This window comes from Zerene cesonia, chromosome 7 (assembly GCF_012273895.1).
Source record: "Zerene cesonia ecotype Mississippi chromosome 7, Zerene_cesonia_1.1, whole genome shotgun sequence".
Lineage (NCBI taxonomy): Eukaryota > Metazoa > Arthropoda > Insecta > Lepidoptera > Pieridae > Zerene > Zerene cesonia.
Window position 1 is genome coordinate 6,230,158 of NC_052108.1, and position 16,457 is coordinate 6,246,614.

General features: G+C 31.7%; 1 protein-coding gene across 6 annotated transcripts in view; it reads right to left on the minus strand.

Moving 5' to 3' along the window:
• The window catches only part of LOC119840645 (collagen alpha-1(XV) chain-like), a 116,078-nt gene extending 101,827 nt beyond the window's left edge, over window positions 1-14,251 (minus strand). For 5 of the 6 annotated variants that reach the window (XM_038367335.1, XM_038367333.1, XM_038367334.1 and 2 more), the window contains exons 1-2: window positions 14,016-14,251; window positions 310-381 (exon numbers count right to left, since the gene is read on the minus strand). In XM_038367335.1, coding sequence (XP_038223263.1) covers window positions 310-381; window positions 14,016-14,032 — 89 coding nt within the window. In that variant the 5' untranslated portion in view covers window positions 14,033-14,251. The remainder of the gene's footprint in view (window positions 1-309; window positions 382-14,015) is intronic. The other variant, XM_038367336.1, reaches the window with a different exon arrangement.
• Between the last annotated feature and the right edge of the window lie 2,206 nt (window positions 14,252-16,457).

Sequence of the window (16,457 nt, forward strand, 5' to 3'; positions counted from 1 at the left end):
GACAGATTCGAAATTCAAATGTAATATTTTTTTATAATTAAGTGTAACAGTATTTATGGCCAGACTAAGTATAAAACTCCTTCAGATTGAAAGGAGATTTAAATTATTATTTGTTTTTGTTTATACGTATTTGTTATAATGGATGCGTATCCTGTAAGTAAATAAGAAAGCTACTATTTTGTCAGACTAAACTATCTCGTAAATTCTTTTTTACTCCGTATTTTGGTACTATTTTTAAGACTGGCAATTAAAAATGTGCAAAGCATGTCAAATTTAGGGCAGACGTGAGAAAGCCGAAAAATTTCGAACCTTTGAAGTTGCAGTTCTTTGACGTTAAACTTCCCATTGTAGACGCGTTTGGTGTAATTGCTGATGTCACGCCTAAACAAAACAAAAAGGTATAAATTAAAAGTATAATTATTAACTATAAATAATCATGTAATGTAATAAAATTATGTAGGTAATAAAATATTCAGACCTTAATTATAATTAATAGAAAAATTTATTAGTAAAACTCATGTTCATAAGAGATAAATTTATCTATTATATTACGTTTTACACTGAATAACGACATTAAACGCTGTGGGGTAATAAAGTGAATTTTATCAACTCGGGCAATAAATCAATTTCAATTCAATCACATTCTGACCTTTGACAGTAAAGTATATTACTTTTGCTGGAATCACTACACTTAATATTTATTTACATTAATCGAGGAAAATTATTAGTTAGATGGTTTGGGGAATTACTAATGGAGCTAGGAAGTTAGTCTGTAAAGGAATTATAGTTCAATCTGAGATACGTATGAAGAATAGGTAGTCAAATTAGTAGTCAAATTCCTCATAGTATTAAATCGTTTAGTAGTGCTAAATTTAAAAACGATATTAAAAATGCATTAGTTCAGAGAGCCTACTATAGCATTAATGAATACATGGAAGATGACAATCCATGGAATGTTGTCGCTTAAGAACGACAGTTCAGTTCATTGGCATCATTGTTATGTACATGTTACATTATGTAGAATTAAAATGTAAAATTGATATCATTTTAAGAGCAGCTACAGAGTTTCTTGCCAGCTCTTCTCTGTAGAAACTGCGTTTCGAACCGGTGGTAAATGTTATAACTGTGTAATATGACGATTCAAAAGTGCTTCTATAATAAGTCTTATTGAATAAATAAATGTTTGAGTTTGAGTTTGAAATACTAAATATGGTTTCGAATAAAGTGAAGTAAAGAGAAAAGCATAAGGGATTCCCAATTGATAGCGAGTACACAATTAATTATTTTCTTTAATTCATATCACTTAGTGTATTTTTAGTTCAGTGACTGACACATGATCTTATAATCAAGAATTATTGAGTTCAAATCTCCAAGACAGATGAAAACTATATTTAATAGCACAAAAACTGTTATCACTACATAGTATAAAACAAAGTCGCTTTCTCTGTCCCTATGTCCCTATGTATGCTTAAATCTATAAAACTAGGCACGGGATATTGATCGGGTTTTAAATTAGATAGAGCGATTTTTTTTGTATGTATAATAATATATAGTATTAACTACTACGAATCAACGAGTGCGAAGCCGCGGGCAAAAGCTAGTATATAAAATGGAGACGAAGATGGCATTCAATGAAGTGTTATAAAAAAGGAAACATGCATTCAGCAGTTGCAAGGAAATTAGGAAAGTTTATTTCGTTGACTAAAATTTAACCTTGATAGGTCTCAAACGATAATTCATTTATTATGTGAATACTTGTATTGCAAATGTTTATAAATGAACCGTAATAACGCTCATACTTTATCTGTTTATTTATTATCACATTTGTGAGTGACTCATCTCATGAATGCATACAATTTAATAGCATTTACTCGGTTATCTTTACGAATATTAATTAAAACTGCAAGGATTCCTGAAAATATCTAAAATCTCGCGTGTTTTAATTGACGCTGACTAAGAGGCTAAGCATCTCCGTCCGTTTAATAGAATGTCTTCATATATTTAACTCGTTCTGAACACACGTCTTGAGAAGTCACATGTTGAGGAATCTCTTCGCTTAATTTTAATGTATATATTTTTTTTGTCATAGCGGGCAACTGAGCTGGTGGTTCGCCTGATGGTAAATGATCACCACCTCCCATGAACATTCGCAGAGGCTCAGATCTCTGAGAATGCATTGCCCGCTTTTAAGGGATTAGGGATAAGGAAAGGATTAATGACTGGAAAGAAGGAATGGAGTGGGAAGGGCTAGGAGAAGGAAATATGCCTCCGGCTTCCCCACTCACCGTACGAAACACAATAGCAAGCTATTATTTCACGCCGGTTTTCTGTGGGGGTGTGGTACTTCCCCGGTGCGAGCTGGCCCAATTCGTGTCGAAGCATACTCGACTCCCACAATAAGATCCCATAATATTTGCGGTAAGTATAATTTTCCATCACCTCTTTTTGAATCACTAACGTATACATAATATTAATTTACACATAACGTTTGCATAATAATATTCATGGTTAAAAATCTTTTACAACTATGAATTTGAATCACTATTTTATCGAAGCAATATAATCGTCCTCTTAGTCTGAACATGAATTAAATGAAACTGCATTAAATAAACTATATTTTCACTTCAAACTACTAATGCCTTAATGAGGATTTTTTATAAGCCCCTACATACGGTACCTATCTCTCACGCTAATCGAGATGATAAAACACGACCAAATAATATGTACCTGTGAACTCGTCCTTAACGCTTGTACAAATCGTTTATCTCACAAAACTATTTATAGAATCACTCTTATATATCGATAAGTACCAATCTGGTAGGGCATAAAAGGCTGAACTTGTATTAGCCCGTAAAGATAAACCAACCAAATATAGATGTATAGAATGACTAGCTGCGCCCCGCGGTTTCACCCGCGTAAGTCCGTATCCCGTACGAATATCGGGATAAAAAGTTGGCTATATGTTATTCCAGTTGTCCAGCTGCCTACGTACCAAATATCATTGCAATCGGTTCAGTAATTTTTGCGTGAAAGAGCAACAAACACACACACATCCAAACTTTCGCATTTATAATATTAGTAGGATCTCTCTTGGTAATAGTGCACAGGAGAAAAGTAATAGTTTTTTAGTCTATAGTATTTCGCGATAGCTTGTTTTAATCCCGAATGTATCACTATTAATACATAATTGCAAATAACTAAATCAGTGGGATTTTTCATCGAATAGAAATCGATTACCTATGTTATACACTTCATATTTAATTACAGTGTTTGTTAAATATATTCGAACATATTCCAATTTCATATTTCTTAGTTTGGCGTTGGATTGTGTGATTTTTATGGTATATCTTTGTATATATCGGAATGTTATATCATATATTAGTAGATATATTTCTTAACTAAAAAGTCAGTAAATTAATTAGGTTCAGGAATTATTTAATCCTTGTTGAACAATATGGGGCTTTATTGTATAATATGTAGGTACAATATTGAATACCGTTAGCTTGTTGTATGGTATTTATTATTCAAACACACATTTGAAAAATGTCGATAAAACTAAGAACTCGTCATAGTTACTGATTACATTCCCATATTGACTTAATCTAAAATAGATCGGAAATTCGTTGATTTTAGTGTGAGATCCGAGTTACTTGAGAAGCTTTAAATTTATTATGACTCACTCATAAATTTCGAAGACAATTTAAAGACACATTTAATAAATTTATAGGTATATACAACACGACATATAATAATAGGTAGGTATATAATACGTTATAATACGTGAGTGAATTACTGATATTTTAATCTACACAATAAATCAATTAAAACACATCATTAATAGCAATTCAATGTTTCTTACATGCTAATTACCTATAACAACACATAGTAAGAAGTACAAATCACACACATTAAAACAATCGTATTTTTATCAAGAATCTATAAAATTCACAAGCTCTTAGGCTATAATCTATTAATAAGAAATCTACATCTGACGCGTGAATGACCGACCTATTCAGCGGCACGCCTATAAGTTTAAATAAACTGTCATTCTTTATTTACTCTATGAATGCAGAGAAGGCAATGTATGCACATTAATAAAATAAGGAGTGTCATAGTAATGGTGATAAATTAAATAAGTTGTGTATTGTATTTTATACTTGAGATTCCATATATTATACACTGCCAACCTGTTCTACGGTTTTAGTATAATAAAACCACAATACTGACGTTCGTCGCATAGCATCGCAATTTCAGTAAATTATAGTTTTGGTTTATACATTTTTGTATCGCACTTGGTACTGAATCCAAATCTTTCTATCGACCTTTAAATTGTGATAACATTCTTATTGTCTTTTGAAATACGAAATGTTGTGAAAACAAGCATACAATGCACAAATTTTATGCTAGATTCATACGTTTACTCCCAGAAGACAAAGGTTCTTTTGTAGTATGTTGTACACTAAAAAAATCATTAGAAAACAAGTGATTAAAGGTAACCCGCATCTTTCGAACGCCGTAGTACTACGTTGGTTGACTAGTTGTGTGAGAGGTTACCGTTTCCTCAATTCTGTCTTTGTAGAAACTCAAACTCAAACTCAAACTCAGACTCTAACTCAAACTAAAACTCAAACTCAAACTCAAACTCAAACTAAAGGAAAATTATGTTTGTGTCACCAATTTCAAATACAAAAGCATTTTTGCTGTATATCCATGTATTATATTGATGTCACAGATTTATTTTAAAATTAAACTTTTGAATATCCAAGTAACTTTTTGTAAAAGCTTTTCTCGTATTAGTTATATAGAGATTATAAACAAACGTCCTCGTAGTGATAAAAGTGGAGAGAGCAGTCCTTATCACTAACACAATAACCTAAATATTTCAATCTGTATCTTAGTAATAAATTAAATTGTAAACGATCGATTTGAGGTCTTGTACCATTTGCCTACCATTGCAAGCTATTCGGTTAAAAGTGTTAAAAAGATATGTTATTTTCTTGTTGACTGAAAATTTTAGTCTACATGTATAATGAATGGCCTATTTATACTGTGAAACGTTTTTGGGTAACATAGTAATAATATATAATTTGAAACAAATATTTTATCTTCATTCGTTGGGCTACCTTATTCAGAGTTTGGAATATAAAATATCAATAAACGTTCTAACAAATAATTTTGCATTTTCACTAACTTTCCATTCCACAATATTGTGACAATAAGCTGATTTATAATGAAATCGTGTTACTAACCAGTGTTTCTAGATTAACAATGTATATTAGATTTCCTTTACACATTCAACCATTAAACAAACCTCGCTACCGATTTAACATAATTAAATCTCTATCCAATAGTTTAATCCTTGATAATGAGACCGAAAATCAGTATCAATGTATGCACACATTCACAATGGCGCCCACATCAATAAAATATTTACATAAACGCATCAGATCTGATAGAACATTAATATAATAACAGAAGTTTGACATGAAATGCGTGGGACGCACTGTAATGTCTTTCAAATCAAGTAGGCGTAGCAATAATTAATACTTATTCCACGTAATGATTGCATTTAATTATAGATTTAACTTTCTTATTGATGATACATAATATTTAAGATAAATTTTCCGTGGAGTTGTAGAAAGAAGCAAAAGAAATAAATTTTGATTGTTATTATAATTTAATTGGAGTTCTGATATACCGTTCACCGTGAGTTCTGATATCATGTTTAAAATGGATAGTTAGTATCAGTCTTTATTCGGAATCGCATCTAAAGAAAGCACTGTAATTTTAACGAGTTACATATGATTAGATTAATCAAAATTTAATAGCAAGTAGCTCAGGAAAGCATGAATTAAAAATACTCGTAAAAAGAATATACATACTTATATATTTTTGGGTGGTTATATAAAAAAATTACATCATATTATTACTAATCTATACTAATATTATAAAACTTAAGAGTTTGTTTGAACGCACTAATCTCATGAACCACATGACCCTCTTAGAAAACTATTTCAGTGTTAGATAGCTCATTTATTGAGGAAGGCTATAGGCTATACCTATACTGTACCACGGGCTAAGCCTGGGCGGACCGCTAGTTTAATTATAAAGACTCAGTGTCGCAAAATAACGAATCATTTTTATACGCTTAACAACAAGCGTATTCCTACAATATTACCGCGGCCCGCGAAGACTAATTGTGTACAGAAATAATTTACTTATACAACTAGATCAATGAACCAAACCAAGGAACCGATTCTACATGATTAATAGCCGATGGAGAATGCCTCAGCATATTATTTATAATCATAACTACAGTCAATGTTCGCGAAAACATTCCTGAAATAAACGGAGGCATTGAACTGGGATAATTAAAAAGGTGTGTACGTCACGGTACTGTTTGGTGGTCTGACATTTTTGTACTAAGCCATAAAACTATTTGCGCAAATGCTTCAGTTAATTTTGTTTATGAATCAAACTCACCGATGACCGAACGCTCCGTGACGCTTGTTGCCTACAGCTTGCGCTAGCTTACTCATGCGTTCGAAGAAATTTTCGATAATAAAATAGACTGATTGAATCATTTATCTTCCACGACCACTTAGCAAATGTTTGATATTAATATTAATATAAAAGATTTTAGTTTACAAGTGTGTTATTTATTATAATAGCAATATAAACTTAGAAGCGGCGCACACAGTTGCGGCGCTACAATATAATTTGCTCTGTTGAAAATTTCTTTTTTCTTTGCTTCATTACGGATTGCCTCTTGCATATTTTGTAGTTCTTTTCTAAGAGTTTATGCACGTAGTTTATAAGAAATGTTTTGTTCTACTTTAATAATTCAACGCGGCCACAATGCATATGACCTACTTGTGGTAACATAAGTAACGTACTATGAGTATCTCAAAATTTTCCGCGCATTTTTCCTAGCCAAAGAACTAATGAGGGAAACTGGCTTCTTTGCTCTATACTTTAGATATGAAGCTTTTATGCTATATTTTATAAAAAAGCATATTATAATATTTTACATACAATATTTTACATAATTAAATGAATACAAAAATATTTATTAAGTATATCCACAGTTTTTATAAGAAGCTACTTTACTATTAAAATGACTAATATTTAGTTTATGTTACGATTGGTCCTAGTCAATTGATTCTATTTACTTTATCTACTTTTTAATAATTTATAATGGGGATCCCCATATTCAATAATTAAACTATAATGTCGTAAATAATGATTATATATATCGCATATTTTAATTAATATTTGGAAAGTCAAGAGCGTTTGAGAAATCCAAGAATTGCTGTAATTTTCCTTAAATTTTAAGAGGTTCATTCTTAATTAGTGTCACAAAGGAAATTCCATTGTTACGTGTCAAAGGACGAGTTAAATAAGAGTCCTTTTATGTTCTTACACATTCCAATCGATAATTAATAAAGAAGTAATTTTAAGTTTTGGGTATGTGGATACTCCGTATTTATTGAATTTTTTACAGCAAAATATGGATAAATGTAAGTCATGTGAATTGTTGTGTGGAGATATTTATTATACATATCAATCAACGTTCTTCGAAAAACAATACAAGAAAATCCTATTTAAACATATGTTACTTTTAACAAGGTCTTAACATGTATATGTTCCAACTATTTACAGCGCGACTGTATCTTAATGTTCTTACAACATTCGCGAAATCTCAATACCTCTTTCATTATATAAAGCTTCATCCATTCTACTATAAACTGCTGGAACGGTCGTAAAAAGATATCCCTATAAACATTCATTGAAATTACCAGCTTATTTTCTGGCACAAAATAATATTGTATCGCTCATTAAAAATCTCTGCTTAACACGCATAGGCAGAGCTTGGCTTGGGACAATTTTTCAATGTTATTTATTCTATTTACTTTTAGACTTCTATATGTAAGTTATTAACGTGATTGCTTTTAACGTATATCATACAACGTCGTTTGTAACAGAAGCGTATCACATTAAATCTCCTTGTTATAATTTTACTGGACTCGAGGGAAGTCAAAGCGACTCGAAACCCTTATACCCATTAAACACGGAGATGAAGATGTGAATTATCCCAGCTCACTTGTTTTCACAAGAGACGTAATTCTCTATCATTTTTCTTAGCTTAAAGGCAACGAATGGGTGTGCTAGTGGAGAATGGAAAAGAATACTATCAGGAAACAAACTCATGCAACGGTATTACGGTATATCTTTATATATATAAAATTCTCGTGTCACAGTTTTCGTTGCCATACTCCTCCGAAACGGCTTGACCGATTCCTCTGAAATTTGGTAAGCATATTGGGTAGGTCTGAGAATCGGCCAACATCTATTTTTTATCCCGATATTCCTACGGGATACGGACTTACGCGGGTGAAACCGCGGGGCGCAGCTAGTCTAATATATAAAATTCTCGTGTCACAGTTTTCGTTGCCAAACTCCTCCAAAACGGCTGGACCGATTCTTATGAAATTTTGTGTGCGTATTGGGTATGTGTGAGAATCGGCCAACATCTATTTTTCATACCCCTAAAGGATAAGAGTAAGGCAGAACAGCGTTTGCCGGGTGCAGCTAGTATCATATAAATCAATAATTATAGTGACATTATACCGGTCTGTGATTGTTGCTTTGAGTTGAAAAAAAAAGAAATAATTCAAGAAAAAAATTATATTGAAATGTTAAAAAGTATGCAATTGGATATTCGTTTATTTTACAAATATAATTTAGTAACATCTTTATAAACAATGCTAGAACAACGACCTAATTTCATAGTTTATTTCAATTGCGTAAAATCTCAAATTTTTGATGCCAAATATCATCAATGTTTGATACCATAATTAAGTACATTTTACCTTCAAGTCCAAATGTACATAATTCAAATCTGGACGTAATAATTCTTCTTGTCCAATGTCCAATCGCTCTTGATAGATCGGCCGTGGACATCAAGTGGTACAAAAACAATTAACACAAACCAAAAACGCACTAAGCCATAAGTAATTAGGATGAAAGCCGCATCACATTAGAAGTCCCATACCGACACATTTAAAATAGTCCAATGAAGAGCATCCTATGATTTACATGCACTATTTTAAGCTTCTCGTACGGAAACGTCCATTATCACGAAGTGGGTCATATATTTAAATTTTCATAACGTTCTTTTATCGATGTAACGTGAATTTTTTGCAGTATTCGCAGCACGTAGGGTCGCCATCTGAGGCACCTGACTCATCTCATTTGGCGCGCTCATTAAAATTCGTAAAAGCATAAAAATTCATACGAAATTGAGGTTCTGATTTCCTATTAGTAGACGTTTGATTGCTTGCGATGTTTAAATTTGTGGTGTGAACTTCTTGTATGTATTACATAATTTATATGGTGGTAAATATTAAAACTACTAGCTGCGCCCCGCGTTTTCACCCGCGTAACTCCGTATCCCGTTGGAATATCGGGATAAAAAGTTGCCTATATGTTATTCCAGTTGTCCAGCTATCTACGTACAAAATTTCATTGCAATCGGTTTAGTAGTTTTTACGTGAAAGAGTAACAAACATCCATACATCCATACAAACTTTCGCCTTTATAATAGTAGTAGGCTGTTATGATGATTTAAAAGTGCTTGCTATAAGAAGTCAATAAATAAATGTTTGATATTGATTATACTGCTTAATTCGTGTTTTTAGTTTCTTTTTATCCATTTCTGGGTGAGCACGATAGGTATTTTTGTGAAGCATAACAAGGCGTAATTAAATATAATATTTAAAGACAAGTTTTATTTCATCTGAGGAGGTTCTATGTTCGTCTGTGTGCATTTTTTTAAACCCTTTTTATCCAAAAAGTTGTTGAATGATTTGTAATATCCATCATATCATCATCATATTATTATAATGTCAATGGTATTCAAAAGCAGAACAAGATGTAATCCTTAATCAACATTTTCGATTTCATCCGCTATATCCGTCCATAGTTTTTTTCAAACAGTAATAAATAAAGTAATCACATCTATAATACCCTTGATTAGTCACACGCAGTACGCAGCACAGTAAGAGCTATTGGATCAAAGATCATAATAAAAAAGCTATTACAAGAACCTAACTGGTCTCGCGCCCGCGGCTTCTAAGGATACATAATCCCGGGGTTTTACTTGCGTTCTCGTTCCCGTGGGATTTCCGGGATAAAAAGGTGTCAATACTTGTCCTTTCGCGAGTTTCTATCACTATACCAAAATTCATCCAAATCGTTTGAGTGGTTTCGATGTGAAAAAGAGACACACATACAGACAGACAGAATTACGTACGCATTTATAATATTAAAGAAAGGATTAACACGCTCTTAGACCCGTTCAAAAGAGGATAATAGAAGGTTTCTTTTAAAAATTGGTTAACAACGGTTAATATTTGCTGAACATAAAATATATTTATCAAATTAGCTATTGGTAATATATTTCATATCATAAAGTTCTCTACATATAGGTATCGGAAGATGAATGAAACTCTGTTACCGCCCAGGCGCAACCCTTGGGTATAATCATTTACTGTCAGTTGCTTCACGTACAGATATTATGCTTTATTATCAATATCTTGTCATCTCATATTAAGCGTCTTGAACAAATTGTATGCAATCGATTCATTCACACAGATTTACCACTAAGTAAGCCATTTTCACATAAAGAATATTGATACCACAAGAATACACTTCAGTTAAAGTATTGCCAGATATAAGTAAAACCATAGAATACATTCTATATTAAACACACGTATTTAATTCAGAAGATAACAAAATTTGTAAACACGGATTCTATTGCAAATATTAGATACGAATATACCATATAAAGAGTTGTATTTGTTTATAATGTTAGCCTAAAAGTTCATCACGCTACCTTGACTGCTAAGACCTTGTGGATACCATGAATTTATCCTATTTTAAAACGACCACCCATTTTTGTAAGCTTTGCGTGCTAATGAGTGTATATTGGACTTATCGTTTAACGAATAATTTACATCATGTCACGATCATAGTATCTATTACTATTACCGAATCAGACTGATACATTTTTGTTTAAAGAGTATGTATAATAAGTATATATGTATATATTATGTATAGGAAATATGTAGGTACAATGCAAATTCATTTTTTCATACATATATACTTCCATATTATGGGAAATGTATTGCAATTTGTGTTATTGTAGATAGTTAGATAACTCTTTATTTGCACCAATACAAAAGGACAAATACAAAAAGGACACAAACACACGACACAATTACGGCCTTATCGCTAAGATAGCGATCTGTTCCAGGCAACCTTAGATCGAGGATTAAAGTTTACGATTAATAAGAGGTTGATAGTGCGCAACACCAGAATTATTAAAAGATAAATAAATAAATAAATATTGAATTGTAGTACCTAATATTTAAAACTAATAAGAAAGATTTGAGTGTGACTTAAATATTTACGTTTGTAGATAATAAAAGTCGACACCAACGAAGTATTAGCGTGTGCAAAATATTTATTTTGGCATACGGAAAAGAGCAATGTGCTTCATATGTTGGATTTTTTATTCATATTTATGTTAGCTATAGTGGTAACGCAAACTAATTGTCACTTTTTATAAAAATCTAAAGTGCCTTTATTTGTTTTACAAAAGGAAATTTTTTTTTCCTCACCCGGCCACTGGGCCGTTCCTTCTTTCCAGTAGTTAAACCTTTCCTTGTTCTTTACCCTTAAAAGCGAGCTACATATCTACGAATGTTAATGGGCGATGGAGATCGCTTACCATCAGGCGAACCACCAGATCAGTTGCCCGCTATGACATAAAAAAATATATGATAACTCGTAACTTTTTAAGCAAAAAAAATACAAGTGAATTGAATCTCCTATTCGAAGTCGGTTAGTAATTAAAAAGATTCTCTTCTATCACTTTATAATTTTTTTATAAATCAATCAAACCAGTAATTACTTTAGAATATAATTTAATTTCGATCCATATAAACAAATGACTTGTGAGAAACAGGGCACATGACGAAACCAATACATGATAATATTATTATGTGGAAACGGGTGCATGCGGCAAGAGTGTCGACATTATAGGGCTATAGACAAACCTACCTAGTATTTAGTGAACAAAGAAGGATATCTTCTTTGAAATTCCTGTTTAATATTACATTCCACTAGAATAAGTTTCCATGAGAAATTTTTCAATGTCCCATTTAACAATGTATTTCTTTTATTTTATATTATTATCCGTCTTCAAATAAGGGAGGTCTTTGCTGAGTGGACAGACTTTGATGATTCTCTTATTATTTGAAAGTTGATGCCTCCCTTGAGATCCCAATTTGAAGTTTTTTCGTTAAATTAACTATTTTTAATGGAACATTATGTAAATTTTCTTTTCATTAATCTTTATGTCTAAATCATCACGGAATCACTAAATGTGAAACTGCATGACGTCATATAAATCTGCAAATGTTTCGTACTATACTAAAATAAGTCCGCAGCGGTTAGTTCTTTGATCGCAGTTTCCTAATGATTCTCGACCCTCATTAAATTGTAACCAAATTATTTAGGATCATACTATGCAGGCTTAGCGGATGATGGGTCACGGACTTAAACCCCGGATGTAATATATCAGAGGTTTAATATAGATCCAGTAAAACAAATCGGTATAACAAAACTTACTGTAAGAATACTATTATATGTAAATTATGTTTATAATAAACATTATTTCAAAATAAATTGTTATTAAATTAATGTTTTTCCGTGCCGCCCCGGGCTTCGCCTTTAGTTCATAGGGTTTTATAGCGAAAATCACACGGAAACGGGTATCATGCGGGAATACCTCTCGCTCTATTTTTTCCTGTGGCTAAGAAAAGCCGCGGGAGGAAAGCTAGTCGGCTATATATGTACCATGGGCTTGGCCGCGGCAGATCGCTTTAAGTGTAGAGGTAACTACAATAAATCTGAGTAAATCAATAAGAAATGTCTTACAAAGAACTTAGGTAATATCTCATCGGTTCAGAATTATTAATCTAATTAGGTTACAGAATCATGTGCCTACTTTTACATTATTATTTAAAACGTGTTTTATCCGATCACCTAATTTAGTTGACCTAAGTGACAAATTATCTTGGAGCTTTGAAACAAGTGTAGCATTGTATTGATTAGTTTTAATCAAATATAATTGGGTATGAATAATAATCATTACTTAATAATAAATGAAAAAGATTCAAATACTTTTGTACATCATAAAAGTTAGATTTTTCACTACTAACGCAGGCGGAATAAAAATCTAATTCAACATTTATATGCAAATTATGTAATCTAACGTTTAATTCGGATGTACGCAAAAAGCGAGTTAAGACAATGAATGCAAAACGCTCCTTGCGGTAGTAATAAATCACCAAAACTATTGTTAATATTCTCCATTGTGTTTAGAACATGAATTATTTATGTTTATATGCATATCTGGTGAGAAGGGAAAGGATAGGAAATTGGAGGTAATAGTCTAAGCAAATGAATGGATTGTAAAGAAAACAATTTAATCTATTATAATATGTAGTTAAGGTGATTAAGGTAAACTAATTGTATGAACCACATATTGTTAGGTAACAATTATTTATTTAACATTGTATATCTAAGTGCAAAGTTTGTTGACATAGTAACGAGCATGCGCAGAAGATATCTATCTATAAACAATGAGGATGATCCACCTTATTCGCAAACGTTTATTAATATTGAATTGTTATTAATATTATATTAGTTTACCGTACGTACACATAATAAATACCTCAAAGTAAATATAAATTTTCTCATATAGAGATAGCTCTTAGAAAATTATGTGTATTATTCAAATTATTCGTTTATTATTATATGCAAAGACTAATTGAAAACAACAAAGCGATGAAATAATACTGACAAATGTTTAATTCCATTTACAATTGTAACACAAGACCGTAACAAAGAAAGTGATACCAATCAATAAACAATCAAATACGTACCGAGCGCTCTCCATCATTGAAACAATCGTATACACTTCAAATATCCTCAAATCACTTGAACATCATTCAAAACATTGGCTAATTGTTATCAATACACTCACAGTACACCGTCATATCAACCGGTGTTTCACAGTTCTGTCAAAATCACGTGGCCCTCGACCGCGGCGAAATCGTTTACGATAAAGCGCATGACACTAGCAAAACATTTTATACATGTAACGTACTAACCTCCCACACAGTTCGTGAAGAACTAAACGCAAGTTGTGATGCACGTGGCTTACGCGACGGCCGCCCTTCCAAACCGCTTTATCAGAGACGGAAAAAGAGACTTTCACCCACCGGCTTAGATACGACTTTGGTACGAATACGCGTCCCATACGACGAGATGATCCGGAATATGGGACGATACATGTATTTTCGTACTGTCGTTATGATATGAGATATTGAAAAGAAAAGTGCATTGTGGTTGTGATTTTTTTGCTCCGCAGCGCTTATATCGTTTGAGATGTATGGATAACATTATCTGGGGATATATTCAATACGGGTGGGCGAAATAAAAAGGAGGCTATTGTTATCGAGATGATATTGAAAAAGTTTCGCTGCGTAACGATCGACGCCTTTCATCGAGCTAAAAGGATGTTTTGAAACTAAGCACGTGCTTTTATTTCGTTTTAAGGGTATCAGTATATTATTTTTGTTTATTTTATCACATGCTGATAATTCAAATATGATTATAAAACGGAATTTGATTTATGTAGGCTTACGAGTTTTATGTATGTAGAGACACAGCTTAGGTAGAGCACAAAATAAATTCGTGTATTTTTTCTATATGCTTATTTGGTATTTTTATTTGTTTTTTTCTTTATTTTATTTTACATGTTTCGAACGCGACGATCTTTTTTCAATTTATTTAATTTTAAAACATTGAACGGTGAACAACAATAGAATAAGAAAATGATTGAATTTGAATTTTAAGATTTAATCAAGAAGAACGAAGAACATACGTTACGTGCAAGAGAAAGTGTGTTATTTATAACATTTATTGAATTTTCTTATTACCAACAGTTATGTATAAATTATGTCAATAAAATAGCATAAAAGTCCGTTACAATTTGTTGTACATGTTTGATCATTAAAATATTTAACAAAATTTGTTCCACAGAAGTCTCTTGAAAAGAAAATGTAAATCTCGAAGGCACATTTCAATGAATAAGAATAATATCAATGAAATCAAACGAGCGTAAAAAATACGGGTCACTGAGCCCATCGATTAATGATTTGTAAATGTTAATGTAACGCAAATTAATAAATTTATTTTATCTTAATGATAAATATTATTTCGGTATTATTGGTACCTGTAATACAGATTAATATCTAGTACGTCACTGTTGGACAAGGGCCTCCCTCAAGGATATAAATCTGCTGTTTAAAACATTAATTAAAAAAATAAGTATTTGTATTTAATGAATATATCTGGAATTATGTTGATCTCCATAATATTTATGTCATTTAAAGCTAATTTGCATTGCAATATATTATAATGTTAAACTACAGAAATTTTCATTCTAAACAAAACAAAAATTTAGTACAAACCACAATTATAGTGCTATCGATTTTTTATTGCTGACGAATAGCAACCGGTTTTTAAAAAATAAACAAGGTAATAGACAGATGAAGCATTAAAGAAGCATTAAAATATTGTTGAAAGTTGTGTAAAATATGTCGACTTTAAAATGTATTTTCACGTTAGTTTTAGCGCGTGAGTAATCTAGTTGTAAATAGTTAGATCTGGCTGTGAGTGTCAGGTTATAAAATATTTTTGCGATATTTTCATGCCGTTACACATTGTTGTTTATTTATTTAATTGTCTTTAAGCCATAGGTACATATAACATCACAAATAGCCGCTTATAATTTTTTATTAATTAGCCGCTATAATATTTATAAGCCCTTGTCTTGTAATAATTTACGCTTTTGTCAATAACTAACCGTGTCTTTATCCGTTTTGACATTACAAAATCATTTGTATGTTACAGTATAAACCTTTTTCAAATCATTTATCGCTCGAACAGATTCTAACAAACACTTTGAGTTAAAAGTAGTTCTAACTAGGGAAAACGCGTACTAACGAAAAACGAGAATTTAAAGTAACATATTTAATATACAATTTGTTGTAGAGATAACGAGATGTAAAGGTTACATAGATAGCGGAATAATATGTTTCGGAAGGAAAACAAATTAATCGTCAACAATTAATCACAGTTTTATATAATAATACTTCAATATTTATAATACTAGGTGTGTTTTATACACATAATACTAGTGTTATATATAATACATGGATGATCCAGCGGAAAGGTAGTTTTTTAAATCACACCTGTATGAACGTCTGGGTATAAAAAACATTATAAGACCTATTTTATACTTCCCGAATAACTAATAC